At 37.5% G+C, this 15,569-nt stretch overlaps 1 protein-coding gene across 3 annotated transcripts in view; it reads left to right on the top strand.

The window, feature by feature from the left end:
- lsamp (limbic system associated membrane protein) overlaps nucleotides 1-15,569 on the top strand; it is a 140,210-nt gene that overhangs the window by 19,532 nt on the left and 105,109 nt on the right. For all 3 annotated transcript variants that reach the window (XM_085917111.1, XM_085917112.1, XM_085917110.1), the window contains one exon: nucleotides 8,363-8,488. In XM_085917111.1, the coding sequence (XP_085773237.1) occupies nucleotides 8,407-8,488 (82 nt within the window). In that variant the 5' untranslated portion in view covers nucleotides 8,363-8,406. The remainder of the gene's footprint in view (nucleotides 1-8,362; nucleotides 8,489-15,569) is intronic.

The following is a 15,569-nucleotide window of genomic DNA, read 5'->3' as shown; positions in this document are numbered from 1 at the left end:
GTAGACATGAGTGGCTTATTAAACTAAGTCTATATGCCGCCGGGTCTTTTATAGTCGAATACATCACATTCCATTTCAACTTGTAAAACACCTCTCAGACTTGTTTAAATTCAAAGGTGTAGTGTAAACAACAGAAGAAAAAATGGAAGATAAAAGAAATCAACAGCAAGAGAACTTCACAATTTTGTTGTGGTGGATGGAGCGAGAGATAATATTCTACAAATATTTGATTGGATTCAAGTCTGGGGAGCAGATAAGCCAGTCCATTTGTTGTGTGGGGTTTTTTTTTCAGTTCAGAAAAGCCTCCTTGCTAATACCAAAATGGAATCAGAGCTTTTTTCAGAGTAGTTTTGTACATCCTGAAGTATTAGCTGCTCTGTTGCGTTGTCAAACCCTGCTGTGGTCATTTCCTCCAAGTGCTCACCAGGACTGCTCGCTATAATGTCACCATGATCATGAGAGCTTCCTCCAGACAGTCTTTCTTATGATGTTGATTCGTGGCTGCCGTCGTTTTGTGCAAATAGACAGTCGTGTATCTCTTTAATCAGCATGTTATATGAAAACAACATAATTGTTTACAAGCTTTTCTAAAGAGAGGAAAAAAAGATGAAACAAATGAATGTGGAATTAAGTGGGTAGGAAAAATAAATCATCACAGGAAACCAGTACATTTCATCACAGATGTCCCCATCCCTGACATCCTACAGAGGACCACTCTTGCATAGGTTACCATAACAACCAAGTCAAGTGTCCGTGGTTTGTTTGTAATTTGAGGAGACAATCACTACCGTGTAGGTCGTACTTTTTATGCATGCATAACTAAGTACATTGGTTATATTTAACATCTGCAAACTAAAATAAAAAGAAAGATAAAACCATCATAAAAAAGTACCATATGATTAATCTAGTATTTATTATTAGAAAAGGAACATATTTATAGTCAGCATCTTTATGTCTTACTTTCATTTATTATGCATGCATTTACTATCTATTTTGTATGCAAAAGTGTACAGTTATTAACAGCCACTGGCATTGAAATGGTCACAGTGCACATTTCAAAAAAGTAGATTATTTAGTATGCAACTAACATCTAATTGCCATAACTATATTCATAATGAGGTGACTAACACAATGATAGCAAATTAACAAAAGGCCATATTATTTCCTGAAATGTCCTGAATGCTAATGTAGTCAAAATCTTAATTGATGACCTTTTATATGCAACATTGCACAATGCTACAGGCTAAACTGCTTTAATTTACTTAACTTACAGCTGGCATTTAAAGTTGAAAATGTTCTTTGCCCTTTATCAGTCAACACATACTTTAACAAGATCACACGTGTTGACTCAGACCATGTAACCACGAGTTTCTGCAAGATGTTCAAACAGCAAGAACAAGAAGTCTGGGTCACCCTCATTAAAACTACTCGAGAGTCAAACTCTGCTCAAGTTTCATCTCCGTTTTCAATCTCCCCTTTTGTTCCTCAGCCTGTTTTTGAAACAAGCGCTCCTTCTGCTGCACAAAAGTAAAAAAAAACAGAACTAAATATACATAATAAATGTATAAAGTACACCAAGGAGCACCTTTGCTCATCAAATAGACCTGGTTGGAAATATGGAAGCCATTTAGTCATTAAAAGTCTCAACTGATACCTGCATTCATTAACTCCATTGACTGAAACGTTTCACCATCTTCCCGCCCTTGTGAGGTGTTAGGCTCTATTACATTTTATATTACACTGAAGAGACACTAACTTAGCATGTCATTACTATTTAATAATTTGCATGAAATATTCACATTCACATTGCTTAAGGTAGAAGTGCAACTGCGATGATTATCCAGTGTGCCAAAACATGATGAGATGGCTGAACTAAAGTAGAACGTGAGCCCCTTATTTTATAACTGAATCCACTTGGAATTTGTATCTGTGAAATTAGAACAGTGGGGGAAATAATAGCGATTTAGCGGAACCACTATTTTGGGGTAAATTAGAAAAATTCATTTGCTGCAACCTAAATGGATAACATTTTTCAATTGGTGATTTGTAGTCCCAAGGTCTTCCACAAGATTGATCCATGCAATCTGGTATTTTGATATTTGTAACGAGAAACATAGGCGGCCTATTCTGAAAGCCTTCTCGAAATAATTAGAGCATTCAACTTTATAAATTTAACGAGTGATTTGTGGAAATGATTGAACGTACCACGACATGCAACGAGACAGGGTGATAGAAGGGAGGGAAGACTGATTATCAACAAAATGAGCCTTTGTTGGATTCTTAATCAAGTCACATCTCCTTTAATGGATCTCATGATCCCAAAGCACTAATCACATATTTTCATTGCTTGGTTTGAATGAAAATACAAAAGCCGCACAGATGTGCATAGTTTACATTTGGGTGTGATTAAGATAAACTATTATATTAAAAATGTGAAACTTGCCTGTATTTAACTTGCAAGAGGATAAAATTTAAATGGAATAAAAACACGTTTTGCATGTAAATAATGTATGTATTGCATGTACATACAAATAAGAAAAAAAAATTGGCATGAGCGATTAAGAACAATACATGTTGGTGTGGTGCTGCTTGATGAAAGGGGATTCAATGAAATTCTTTAAAAGTTGACCGTGGGTCACATGACTTGGGCCTGAATATGGAAAGCTTGAGCCAATATGAGTGAAGTGAAAAATTGGGAACTACTGTGTGGCATTGTGAAATGGTGTGGGTTGAATGAGTAATATTAGCTGATGATACAGGGAGTTGGAGCCAAATTATATTGCGATGATGATGCAGTTCACACACTATTAACTTTGTATTTTGCAAAATGGAGTGTGAATAACTCTCTTGCCCTAAATGGTTTTCACACACATGGAACATTTTTCCTTTTGAAGGACAAAGCGATAACTACACTGGCATCCACAATGAAAATGTGCGTGTGTGTTTGTGCGCGCACGTGTGTGTGTGTGTGTGTGTGTGTGTGTGTGTGTGTGTGTGTGCATGTTTTTGCCACATTTTTGGGGCCATTGTTTTCTACTTTCACTCATGAAGACCGCTGATGTTAACTGCCAGCAGATGTGATGCAGCTGGCTCCGCCCACCAACACTTGCCAAGAAGACTACACACAGAAAAAACAAAACAAACAAAAAAGTCACCCATTCATCAATTTTATATCGCACTTATCCTTATTATTGTCTATGCACAGCTGGATCTTACACCAGCTGACTTCAGGTCCAATCTGGCAAAAACACATGGAGACGACTGAGCAGTCATTAGCAATTGTGGAGGTTCAAGGTTTTTATAACAAAGTGATGGTGTCTCCATTTACATTCTAGCTCAAGGCTTACAGTATGTCCTGCATTTTCATTTTCATTGTAAACCGACCAGACAGCCATCTGTTTGCCTTTCCAGGAATAGCCTGGCTGTACTGTAACCTTTTGACACTGTAATACATTTCCGAGCTGCCTGTCTCATGGGTACGATACAGACTGGTCGGATGTCAGTAGTGAGTAAAGTAGCATTAGTGTCTTGTGATACCTCTCTCCCAAAATTGAGGTAAAAAAAAGCATCTGACTGAAGCTTCAAATGGAGGAGCTGCGACATATAAACGTTGTTAGGGTTGTGCGAATCGACAGCAGGCAAAGACCCTAAACCACCATAATGACCCCTTGATTTTGTTTTCGACTTTTATCAAAGTTGAATTTATCATTAACAACTAAACTCTAAAGACACACTGACTGCATGTTTCCAGAACACCCCTGCAGTCACATTTCATTGTGTCACAACTATTTAGTTGCTGGGCTGGAGGACTCATCCGCACTAAATGTTCCAGACAGCTCAACTATTGCCTGCTAACTAAAGCTGCAAAATTGATTTCCCTTGCACAATTCAGCAACACTGATTAGTGTGTTAATTTTGCACTAAAGAATGAGTTGAGTAAATCACAAAACAGCAGGTTGGGTTTCATTACATCACTCCAAGACACTAGCGTATATATCTCTGGGTTGGAAATGGAAAAAGCATCTTCAATTGTAGGGATGCACCTGAAATGATTTAATATTACTTGTGTGTGTGGAGCATAGGAATTCATAAGGTTTGTGCAATGTTAGTGATTTTTTTTTCATTACTTTTTGGAGGAATGTGAACATTTTAAATCCAAATCCAAAAGACATTCGGTTCCCAGTAGTCTATGGCAGGAACATGAACATCACAGAATTATAATGTTGAACTAGGTAATGAACTGTAACATTGGCACACACCAGAAATAAAAAGTTATATTTTAATGAGCATTTTAATATTTCGAGGGTATTGTACCGGGGAAACAAGTTTGGCTCCAATTGCCATTAAATGGTCAACCTTCCTCTTCACACTTTTTTTTCATTTTTTTTTAACACCGCTTTCTCGTAAGACATTCTTCGAATAAAATATGCCCTAATATTATGTAGAGAATTAAACTTTAATTGGACTCATCCAGAGAAGACAAACAACAATCCCATCAAACTGTGAACCTCTCACACATACTAAAGATGTGCACTTTGCCCGACTCACTTTAAATCATTTAGTGCCATGTGGATCTGCCATCGGCCTAATTCTGTAAACAGGATTGAACTCTGACAGCACAGGAGAGTGATAGAAAAAGTAATTGTCTTTCCCAAGCACAAAGGACAGACTGGCTATTAGATTGACTGGGTCAGGCTGCCAACTAATTGTGACAATGTAGAGGGGATAACTCAATAAATCAATCAACAAAACTATACTATAAACGCTCATGGTGGTGTTGTGATTGTCCCATTTCAGTGATCTGGTTTGTTAAATGCAGTTCTTTGGGCTTTATCAATATCTTCTCAATTGTCTTCCGGCTGCTTATTTTCTCAGTCAGTGATTGTAAAAGAGGTTACTATAATAAAGCCAGAGCTGACTAAGGTCTTTGCATTATTATGTAGATTTGATGTATTTACCTTTTATACAGAACCACAATGGATTTAAAATCAAATAATCAATATGTGGTTAAAACAAGGTGCGCAATATCGATCGATCCCTTACAAATGGGGTCACTGAATGAAGTGTCTTTTGTAATGTAAAGCACGACTGTATAATGCTGTTTAAAAATTAAAGATCATTTTTACACTTTAGACACATTTTATTTCAAACTCATCTCTACTGTATACAGTCAAAATACCAAAAACCTTTGTCAGAGTCCAAATATCTATAAACTGTATTGATAAAGGAATATTCTATCAGGTTCTGGTTTTATGGGTCTGAATCACTTTTAAGCTAAATTACCAAGGACTCCTGTTCAAAGGTAGGTTGGTGGGGCGGTGTGACATGTCATCCAGCTGGAGGGAGTTTGGCCAGTTGGCTCACAATGTGGTGAATATGTTTGCGATCATTTGGGCGTGAGCTGTGGTAAACAGCTGCTCCGGCATGAGTATGTTCAGTGTGTGTTTTACTGTTCTACCTGCATAAAATACACAGCTGCACAGCGTGGCTCCATCTTCCCCAAATGCAGTCATTATAATATGTATACTGTAAAAAAAATGTAAATTATGCAATAAATAATCTATAAACTGGTAGCACTGCGCTAGGTGAACCGCATGGGAACATTTAAATTGATCGTGTTGAAAATTTATAGATCTTAATTAAATCCTGCTGTCTTGCTCGGAAAACTGTTTATGCTGCAATACTTTTCGCGAGACGTAACAAAATCTGGACATGATTTTATTCTTTGGATAGGACATAGAAAATGACTTGGCTATAAAGAATCTCATACAGACAGGCGTGACGCAGCAATCAGCACAGCGATGACATGCCCAACAGAGAAGTGTGGGGCCACGCTGGACCTGTTCATGCATCACAAGCATTAGCTCTACCTCCATGCCATGTGCTCCCAACAGCTGCTCACCACCTGATGTGCTTCAATGCATGCCAACTAATCCCCAGTTGAAGGATTTGTCACCAATCTTGGACACTTTAGTAGAGAGGTTTTCTAATACCAATGTCCCGGTTGTTGTCCTCTCCGCGGGACGTGTGCATAGTTTACGAATGGATGCGCATCCTGCTGTGTATGATCACAGTAAGATAAATAGAGTTGGCAATGTGCCCGTGATGCTGTGAGCGCAAATCAACACCCTATTGCTCAGATCATATTTAATTATGATTAGATTTATTTTGTCTGCAGTCAGTATGTCTTTTGTATTTTTTTAATATATATATATATATATATATATATATATATATATATATATATATATATATATAAATAATAATAAAAAAATACAAATAAAGTTGAGGCTAGCATGTTGTTTTGGCCATCCAGTTCCTCATTAGATCCCTTTGCAAAATTAATTGCCTATCCCTGAATTAGATCTTGGGAGTTTGGAAGTAATCAAAATGTCTTCAGGGAAGCTGAGCCTTTTTGTGAAGATATTATGAAAATGTCTGTTGCTGAAAACAGGGAACACATACAGCCGTTATCCCTCACATGCCCCCAAGGATGCTATATTTGTACTGATGCCAATTAATCATGTTTTCATCACTGGTAGCCAGAAAAAAATTCATGGCAGCGGCCCGATGGTAGATTTCAGGCAGTAATGACCAGCTTACAGACGTGATCAGGAACAGCAGGCGCATTTATGCAAATATTCCAACCAGTTTATTGTTCGCAGGAGGGAATTTGTTAATGTCGACTTTATAGTAGACCAGGGGTGGGCAATTAATTCTGCCAAGGGGCAGCATTAGAACCTGGGACATTTGTCCAGGGTCAAGACAACATGCTAAGTTTATATTTTGAAAAATAATATTGCCTTGTTTCAATTAATTGCTACATGTTTTGGTATATTCAGGAAATACACATTGTGCACAAAATTATAAATCGTCATTGACAATTTTGTGCATAGCCAACTCACCAAACAGGAAATAGGATTTTTTTTCCAACATTATAACCACTATTGTTATTTTTTGCTACTCGTTTTTTGGGGGAAAAATAGTTGCCGGAGGGGTCAGAATAGTCATTAAATATAGAGAAGTTGTCAACACTGCAGACAAGCCGTACTTGCTCACTACCTGCATATAAAATAAAAGCACTCCATATTATACTTTATGGTCACTGTGAGGGTCCGTCAGAGTTTTTGGCCCCGGGGCTGTACTTTGGCCAGATCAGCATTACACTAATGCAGAAAAAAATAAAAAATAAATCACATATCACATTCAAAGAATCATCTCATGCAATCTCCTCTTTCTCTACTTAACAGATAATCTCCCTTCATAAAGTCAATGAGCTGAATGTGCTGGAATTTCATCCCACATGACAAAACTGTTCTGCTCTCACTACTTCCCTACATCAGTGCGCTTTATAACCTCTTTTTACATTTCCAGTCTATCCATCCGGTCCTAATTCAAATTCTAAAGGCAAAAGCCTATGTAAAGTTGCTGTCAAAAATATTATGACCTATTCTGGTGAGGATTCTGCCATCTTCTCTGGGGGTACATCATGTGAGCGAGCTTTGTGTGGTCAAAGTACAGTTAATGAGAAGCAATTCTTTGCTGTCTGCAAGTCCTGCTGTGTAGTCATGGTCTGTGTCAGAGGGAAGAGAGGAGCCCTTGAATCTGCTGACAGTTTAACTGACAGCAGAGTCTCCAGGCTGCTCAAAGGCATTCCAATTCTATTACACATTGGACAGTCCATCTCAAATTCAAGTAAAAAAAACCAAAAAACTGATAATTAGGAAGGCTTGTAACGTTTGCCAAAATGATTCTTGATGTGGCTCATCATTGAAATAGTATTTATCAGATTTGGTTTACAGGTCGACTTGACAACAGACTTCCCAAGCACGTTTTTTTTTTTTTATTCTCCCAGAGTGCTAAGTGCTCTCTCGATGGGGGACCAACTGCCGCCACAAACCGTACACTCCTCATTATACCTTTGTAGCAATAGCACCCGTAGACCTCTTCGACAGAATTTGTTTTTTTTCAAAGCAGAGTTAATGAAAAGACTTTATAAGTCTTGAGTGTGCTTTTGGGTAGACAATAAGATTCCAGATAAGAAATAATACATTATAGACAATCTGATAAGTGACTTAAATTACATATTCATTCTGTGGAGGTTTGTGTGTGCCCAGTCTTTTTTTTTTTTTTTTTTCTCCAGTGATTGATATCAGGGCTACATCAGACCTCCTTTATTTTCATCAGCTCTGTCACATACATCAATGTCTTTTAGAAGCAAATGTTGGTGAAAGGTTATGAAATAAAGCAAAGACACAATGTGGCTGGTGATTAGTTGGGAGAAGATAAATTGTGGCTGTAATACAAAATGGACAATGTGATTAGTGTCCGATGTGTCTAAAATAGTTGTCTCTTTATTCAGCTTAATGGATACAAGCAGCGAAGTTCTTGGGGGTCTTCTTTCTCATGGGTTCACTACCTGAGGAGCCAAACATTGCAGTTCAATCCACAACAGCAAAGGTTCGCCATGCCACGACACACCTTACAGGTAAGGTAGTCATTGAGACACTAAGAATCTTTTAAAATGCTAATGATCTTCTATTCCTGAAAATAAGCAACCTTAAATCGTGGTTTTCCATTTCTAAAATGCCATTGCTTTTGTAGGGAAAGTGAAAAGATTTCCATTTAAACTCTAATGGAGTAAAAACATTACTGGAGGCTCAAATTGAGGTTTTTTTCTTGCATTTTTTTTTTCCTCACCTGGCAGGCTTGTGGCATTTATCTGGATGTTCTATGTCCCAGTGCTTGAATACCAGTGCTGATGGCAATATGTAGATGGTATTCATCCTTTTTAAATTTAACACACCTTGTACGTTCTGACCTGAAATGCAAAAGCCATTATAGTTTTTTTTTTTTTTATATCCCCTCTGTTTTGAAAATATCTACTGAATTCTATGACATCTTTATTCCATCAAATTACTGTAAGTCTTTTGACCATTGCGCTATTTATTTGATTTCGTTTTCTCATTATGCCTCCGTATTCAAAGAGAACCCTGACTACAGTGCACTGAAAGTGTCAAACCCACAGTTTTTCCCTTTCGGTAGCGAACATTCATTTTTCATTCCCCTATCACAAATCAAATTTTGCTCCATGTTGACATTGAAATTGGTGTTTGGGATTCTGAGGTCACAGTGACACACAACAAACAACTAGTCTCTTTTGATTTACCAGCGGATGTCATCCTATCATGGCATATTTAGACATAAGCTTTGATTGAGAAGAATTGTTCCTTTCTCAAGCTTTAATGTAGATGCATGGAAGAATAAACAGAATTGCATAAGAATTATAATTGCAAGATTAAAATAGGTTGAGCGTGAATCTGAGCTCTGAGCAGTCTGGGTTTCAATGCATTACAAAAAGCCACTGGTAACTGTAGCAGTCAGTCCTAATTTGCAAACTCTATTATAGGATTTAAGAGTAATCAAGCCAAGTTATTAGACCTAACGGAGTCTTTTAAAAGGCAATTTGTGAGTAAGTAATTTAAAGGCACAGACTTAGACTTTTTTTTTTTGGACAGATTCTGAATTATTATTCCATCAATACATGACTCAATTCATTTTGCGACTAATTATACTCGCCTCTACTGTCATCATTTGAAAATTAAAGCAGTGAATGGTGGCTTGAAAAGAAACACTTTGTGTTTGTTTACCACTAATTGGATCAATTGCAAAAGCGCAGACAGTGTAGGAAGTGTAAATGTTTGCTATGAAAACATTCAAGGTAATAGCAGCGGTCTATTTACTCTACTCGCCGTAATCATCAGGCACCAATTACTTTAAAACAGAATGTCGGATGAACTTATTGTCCACTCAACATTATTGCATTTATAATTTGCGCTGTCAGATCTATTTCATTCATAAAAGAGAATGTATTATTTTTTTCCTGAAAGCATTAAAAGAAAAATATGTATTGATAAATTATGATATTTGTCAAAAATACATTATTGTGGTGTAAAGTAGCGAACTTGCAACTGACACGTGTTCCATTATCAAGACACTTCAATAAATAACCCGAGTTTATTTTTAACACTAAACTGAAATGTTGTATAGTTGTTCTTTTATTTGAACCCTTAGGAGAACTAAGAGCGATTTTTTTCTTTTTCACGTCTCCGTGTGAAAAGTGCACTACTCAGTAAGCGCTGCACTGATTATTCCAACTCCGCCACCTTTAGTTCATGTTGAAGTTCAAGTTTCCCACAGTCGAAAGCAAGCACCTGCTGTGTCAAAGTCAGCTTGGCATAAGAATGACTTCCCAAATTCTAAGCTTTGCCTGACAGAAGAGCAATCAAGTGAAATAGTGGCTTCACGCTAACACCACAGGAAGGAAAAGTGAGATGAGCTGGTGATTTGCTCCCAGAACCCATTTTGCTTTATATTTCTATAATGAGGAAATGTAAAAGAATTAGTTGACTATTAGGTCTTCTATTCACTGATTGATTGTTCTTAAGTATAGTCACAGGCAAGATAATACAGAGTACATTTTTGTATTTGAAAATTTTAATTGGACTGAACAAATTGGAAGATAATGTGTCTGTAGGGTATGCAGTCACTTAAAAGCTGAGGGACTGACAAAAATGAGATACAACAGGATTATGCTCAAAACGCTTCTTTTATTCCACACAAAAAAAACCAAAAAAACGCAAGGTTGTCTCTTTTAAAGTTCCAGCACTTAGGAATGAGAAATTCTGCAAAATTTATTTGGCAGTGGATTGATTTCACACTTTACAACAGCACTTAACTTGGCTTTTCTGTTTGACGTTTGCATGTATTGTTCATATGTTTGAGGTAAGAGGAAAATTCCCACCTTATCATACTTTTTTGGCTTTGGTTTTGAAATGTGGGCTGCTTCCAAAGATTGAAACTTTTTGTCCTTGCTTCACCCTGAACATTGAAAATATGGTCAACTCGGCTGATGAATTACATTTGTCAGTAGCAGCCTGCTTGTTCGCAACACTGCTTACAGGCTTAACCAAAAGAACAAAAGTAAGGCTCCATAGGCACTAGACATCACTTTCAAAGTGTCTACATCTTTCGCTATAAGCAAGCCAACCTCAACTTGTATGTATTATTTAAGTCAGAATACTTTCTGCTTTAGAAGTGAACCGAGTTATCGCGTAGGCATATCTGAAACAAAGCATAGCTGCCACGAAAGGCTAAACATGCCCAATGGGACTCCTTCTTTAGTCTGCATCTCCAACTGTCATCCCACAAACGGGTTTGGTGCAAAAGTGGTAGGCCGTCTCAATAATAAAGATGCGGAACATAGTTGTTAAATAAAGATGAATAGAGTTGTTACTTAATGGTTGTCATGGGACAACATCCATGTTAGTTTATCTTATCTTAAGTCTTTTATTATAGTACAAAAAAAACATGGCATTTTTTTTTGCAAAGGACTGTAAAAGCAGCAGGGCTTGGACACTCTTGTGTAGCCACTGCTGCGTGAAATGCATTTACACTTGACTTCCCCTCTTCAAGTCTGATGGTGCTTTGCAGTATCCAGACACCTCAGATATGAAACTGGGCTGCGAGCCACATGATGGAGCATATAGAAAAGGCAATAAGTGAGAGAGTTTGCGTGAAATTATAGATATAGGTGCAGCATGCGTTTGGTGCTAAGCCTTCGGAAAATCAGGTATACTGTACAAGAACTTGTTTTTCCCATTTTGAATCATCTGCTCAATACTGATGCTGTTGTTTCCTTTTCTGTTCATTATGACTCTCTTCTTAGTAGCACCTGATGAGACGGATTGATGAATAGCTGGAAATAGTTTATACATTCTAAACATTATGCTGGAATGTATGTACGTAAAAATGAATTCAAGTCAAAGAATTTCTTTGCATTATATTCTATATGGCTTCAGTACTCTAAACTATTCCATCTGTATGCCATGTTTAGATAAGTCAGGTGTATAGAACATCCATTCATTTGTCTTTTTTCTTCCACTTATTCTCATGACATTGTAAAGAATTTTTTTGACATGACTTGCCCTATTATGACTTATTTTGTTGTGAGTCCAGGAACAATAGAAGTGCACGTCAAGCTACTTGTAAGACCTTCAGTTCTTCCCTGGAGTGATTCTATGGCTTCCAGAGAGTCCTTCAACAACGTGGCTATTTAAGAAGGATACTTTTTTAATGTATGTGAAGTCAGTACTTGTTTTATTTGGCAGCTAGGGGGATGGCGTATATGTTTCTTCAATGTCCGACCCTTGATCCCATCCCATTCTGCCACGGGCCTGAATTTGCTCCCTTCTGTCTGGTCAATGGTTTGAACCTCAGTTGCTTCACCGACCGACTCCCCTGATAGAGCAACCACGTACAGTTTAACCTCCATCATTTTGCCCTTCAAAGCAGGACAAAACACGTGTAACATATCATCGCTTCTTCCAACCTCGCTGCTTTTTAGATTTATAGAAGTGTTTAAGGTGATCCATCAAACATCTTGAGAGCGTTTTTATGTTTGTGTGAGGAATTGTTTGTGGCTTGAAAGGATGTGTAACAAGGACAATAAAGGTCACAAATACAGGTAGGGTATATTTACAATGATACAGCCAAGATTTAAAGACATATTTAGGGAGGAATGTTGAGTTCTGTAAATATTTTGCCACTACATTCATGGCACATAGTACTGGTTTCTTTGTCTTTTTTCTTTTCTATGTCCTGTAAAACCCTGTGAGACTTCCAAACATTGACAGTCTACAGTATATAAAGCTCCACAGTAGAACCCCTTTAACTGTATTAAACTGTCAAGATGTCATTGAGTATTATGCAGCTCACAGCCGTTCAGGCTTTTTAAGATGCAGCTCGCCAGAGTGGAGGTTTTTGGAAGATGAAACTTATGTTTTGGAAGATGAAACTTATGTATGACTCTTGCTTCTACGTACAGCGACTTTTGTGTGTTTTTGTTTTGTGTAGATAAGTCTGCACCTCGTCCACCATTTTTGTTATCGTAGTACGTCGGCTGTTTTGTTCTTGCAATGACATTTAGGTTTTTTTTTAAGTTGCTTTTTATTGTTCACTGGTGACACGTTGTTGGAATAACGTCTATGCTACTGCTCTCGAATCTTTACATCTGTGTAGTGGTGCTTTTTCTGGCCGTGAGGGGTGGCATTAAACACTGATTATTTATTGACTGTAAACAGGAAGATTTTTTTCCCCCTCGTGTTTGGGGGCGTGTGCCCGATTTAATGCATAACATAAAAAGTTGGAGAAAGACTGCTGGAAGTTGCTCTTGTTGGATAGTGTGCAAATACTTGCTCATGCAGTCCAAATTGAAATTATGAAGGGACCATTTTAAATTAAAAATAGAGGTAAAGTTGTTTTGTTCACACTGCAAAAGTGTGGTTAGAGCCTGAAACTGCAAACATTTCATTTTGTATGTAAAATCTGCAATTTTAATTCGCCCGTATGAATGTCATAACAAAATTGTGATTTAGTATTGCACTAATGATGATCACGTCTCCGAGACGAGCTTAAACTGTGTTTTAAATATAAATTACATCTTTAACACTGTTCTGTGCTATATTGTAAAAGGTAATTGATAATATATTCCTCATGGAGGTGGGCAAACGTAATATCCAGCCTCGTGTAGAAAAAAAGTGTGTGGTTACTTGTATTGATTTATATATTGATTTTTTTTAAAGTAGTTTTTTTTTTCATAGTGAATAACAGTATTTCTTATTTGAGTGCTGTTGAATTTGCATTCAGCTTACACTCTGCTCCGCATGTGGGTTTTTCATTTTCTAGTTGATTTGTTGTAAAGGCACGAGGGCATCGATAGCCCATAAATCTGCCTATCTCACCTATTTTTTAAATGTAGCAATTAAAGCAATTGCTGTTATGTGTCAATTTACTTAAATACCTGCAAGGTCTGTTCTAAATATAGCTCAACAGTGACGGAACACTGACTTATTAGAATAATTAAAACAGAAGATGAATTTTAATATATATTAAACTTGACCTGATACATGTTTCTTCTGAACCAAACATTTAATATTTTGTTTTAAAATAAAATAGAAAATTCAATGGGGTGGAAAAAAAATGCAGAGAATAAAGATTAGCTCAAGCAAGACAGAATATAAATGCATGAATGAGAGAGTTGGAGGTCGAAGAGTGAGGGAGATAGCGAGAGTGGAGGACTTTTAAAGTCCCGAGCAATGGGGATTGTGGTCAGGAGGTGACAAAATGGATCCAAGCAAGTTGGAATGGGTGGAGGAAAATGTCAGGTGTATTTTGTGATAGAAGAATCTTTCAGGATGAAGGGGAAAGTTTCTAAGGCAGTTTGTGAGGCCAGCCATGATGTACGGCACTCAAGACAACAGCCAGCAGAGCTAGAAATGGAGGAAATGAAGATGTTGAGGTTTTCTCTTCGAGTCAGTTGGAAGGATGGGATTCGAAATGAGCTCATCCGAAGGACAGCCAAGGCTAGCTGAAGATTTAGGACGGTTTGGACAATGTCCAGAAAAGACAATACACAATGGCACAAGAATGTGCATGGAGCTGGTTGAGAGACGTAGTAAGGGAAGATATGAGGACAGTTGTTGGAGACGCAAAAGATGACAAAATTGACACAACAGGAGCCTATGAGTCACTGTAAAGCAATTGCTACTTTGAGTGGCTCGGGTAGGATGTCTATATTGACATGGGCCTCATATGAAATTGGGCTCGGATGACAGGAGGTGGGTAAGATTCTGTCAGTTGACTGCTGTGTGATGCATGTGCAAGCGTCCCTGTCCAAAGATCAAGTCTCACTCTCCTCCAGAGGGAGATGCAACTGAGCTTCCAGTTGTCATAGATACAACTATTCTCCATTGTTGCTTTGGTCACATGTCTATTGTGGCAGCTGACAAAAGCATTCAGTACAAATCACAACAAACAAAAGCTTGATTGGTTGAAACTTGAAATTGTAAAAAATAAAAAGTCATGAAAGAGCCAGGTCAATTTTCATATATGCATATATGCAAAAAGACTAAAAACAAATTGAATGAAAGCATTGCAAACTTCCTTTTATGTCAGCCTTAGACAAAAAAGAATTGGTTGGAGCTCACTTTGGTCAATGGTGTCTTATCTATTATAATGTATTGTCTGGTAAATATCAGACTGAACTCAAGGACACATAGGTGCATGGAGGTTGCATGTATTATTTATGTCATATATTTCAAAGTAGCAATTCTTTGGGAGGGCCTTTCGACCCTCCCCTTCAATCTTTTTGCGCACACAAGCACACAAATTGTGTGTGATGCCACTTTTTTTTTTCCCTCTCTGAAAAATCTTATTTGACGGATAGGATTTGGAAGAACCTCTCTTTCTCTGTACATGCTCAGTGTTGCAAACAAAATGAACGACCTGACTGGAGAGATCAACTTTGACATTGTGTGGACAAACTAAAACAGACATGTTTGCACAGTTATCCAATTCTCAGCTGGTTTGGTTCCGTGACATCTTTGACTCTATCAACAACTCCAGTCCACTGTCTAAAAAATACTTCCTAGGTTTCTGATTCTCATTGTAGCTTATGTACACTCTACAGAATTGCAACATTTTTCATTTATTTTTTATTTTATTTATTT

The sequence above is a fragment of the Syngnathus leptorhynchus genome, chromosome 7 (assembly GCF_054491065.1).
Source record: "Syngnathus leptorhynchus isolate UIUO chromosome 7, UIUO_Slep, whole genome shotgun sequence".
Lineage (NCBI taxonomy): Eukaryota > Metazoa > Chordata > Actinopteri > Syngnathiformes > Syngnathidae > Syngnathus > Syngnathus leptorhynchus.
The sequence above is the reverse complement of the archived record's forward strand: the minus strand, read 5'-3'. Positions and strand labels throughout refer to the sequence as shown.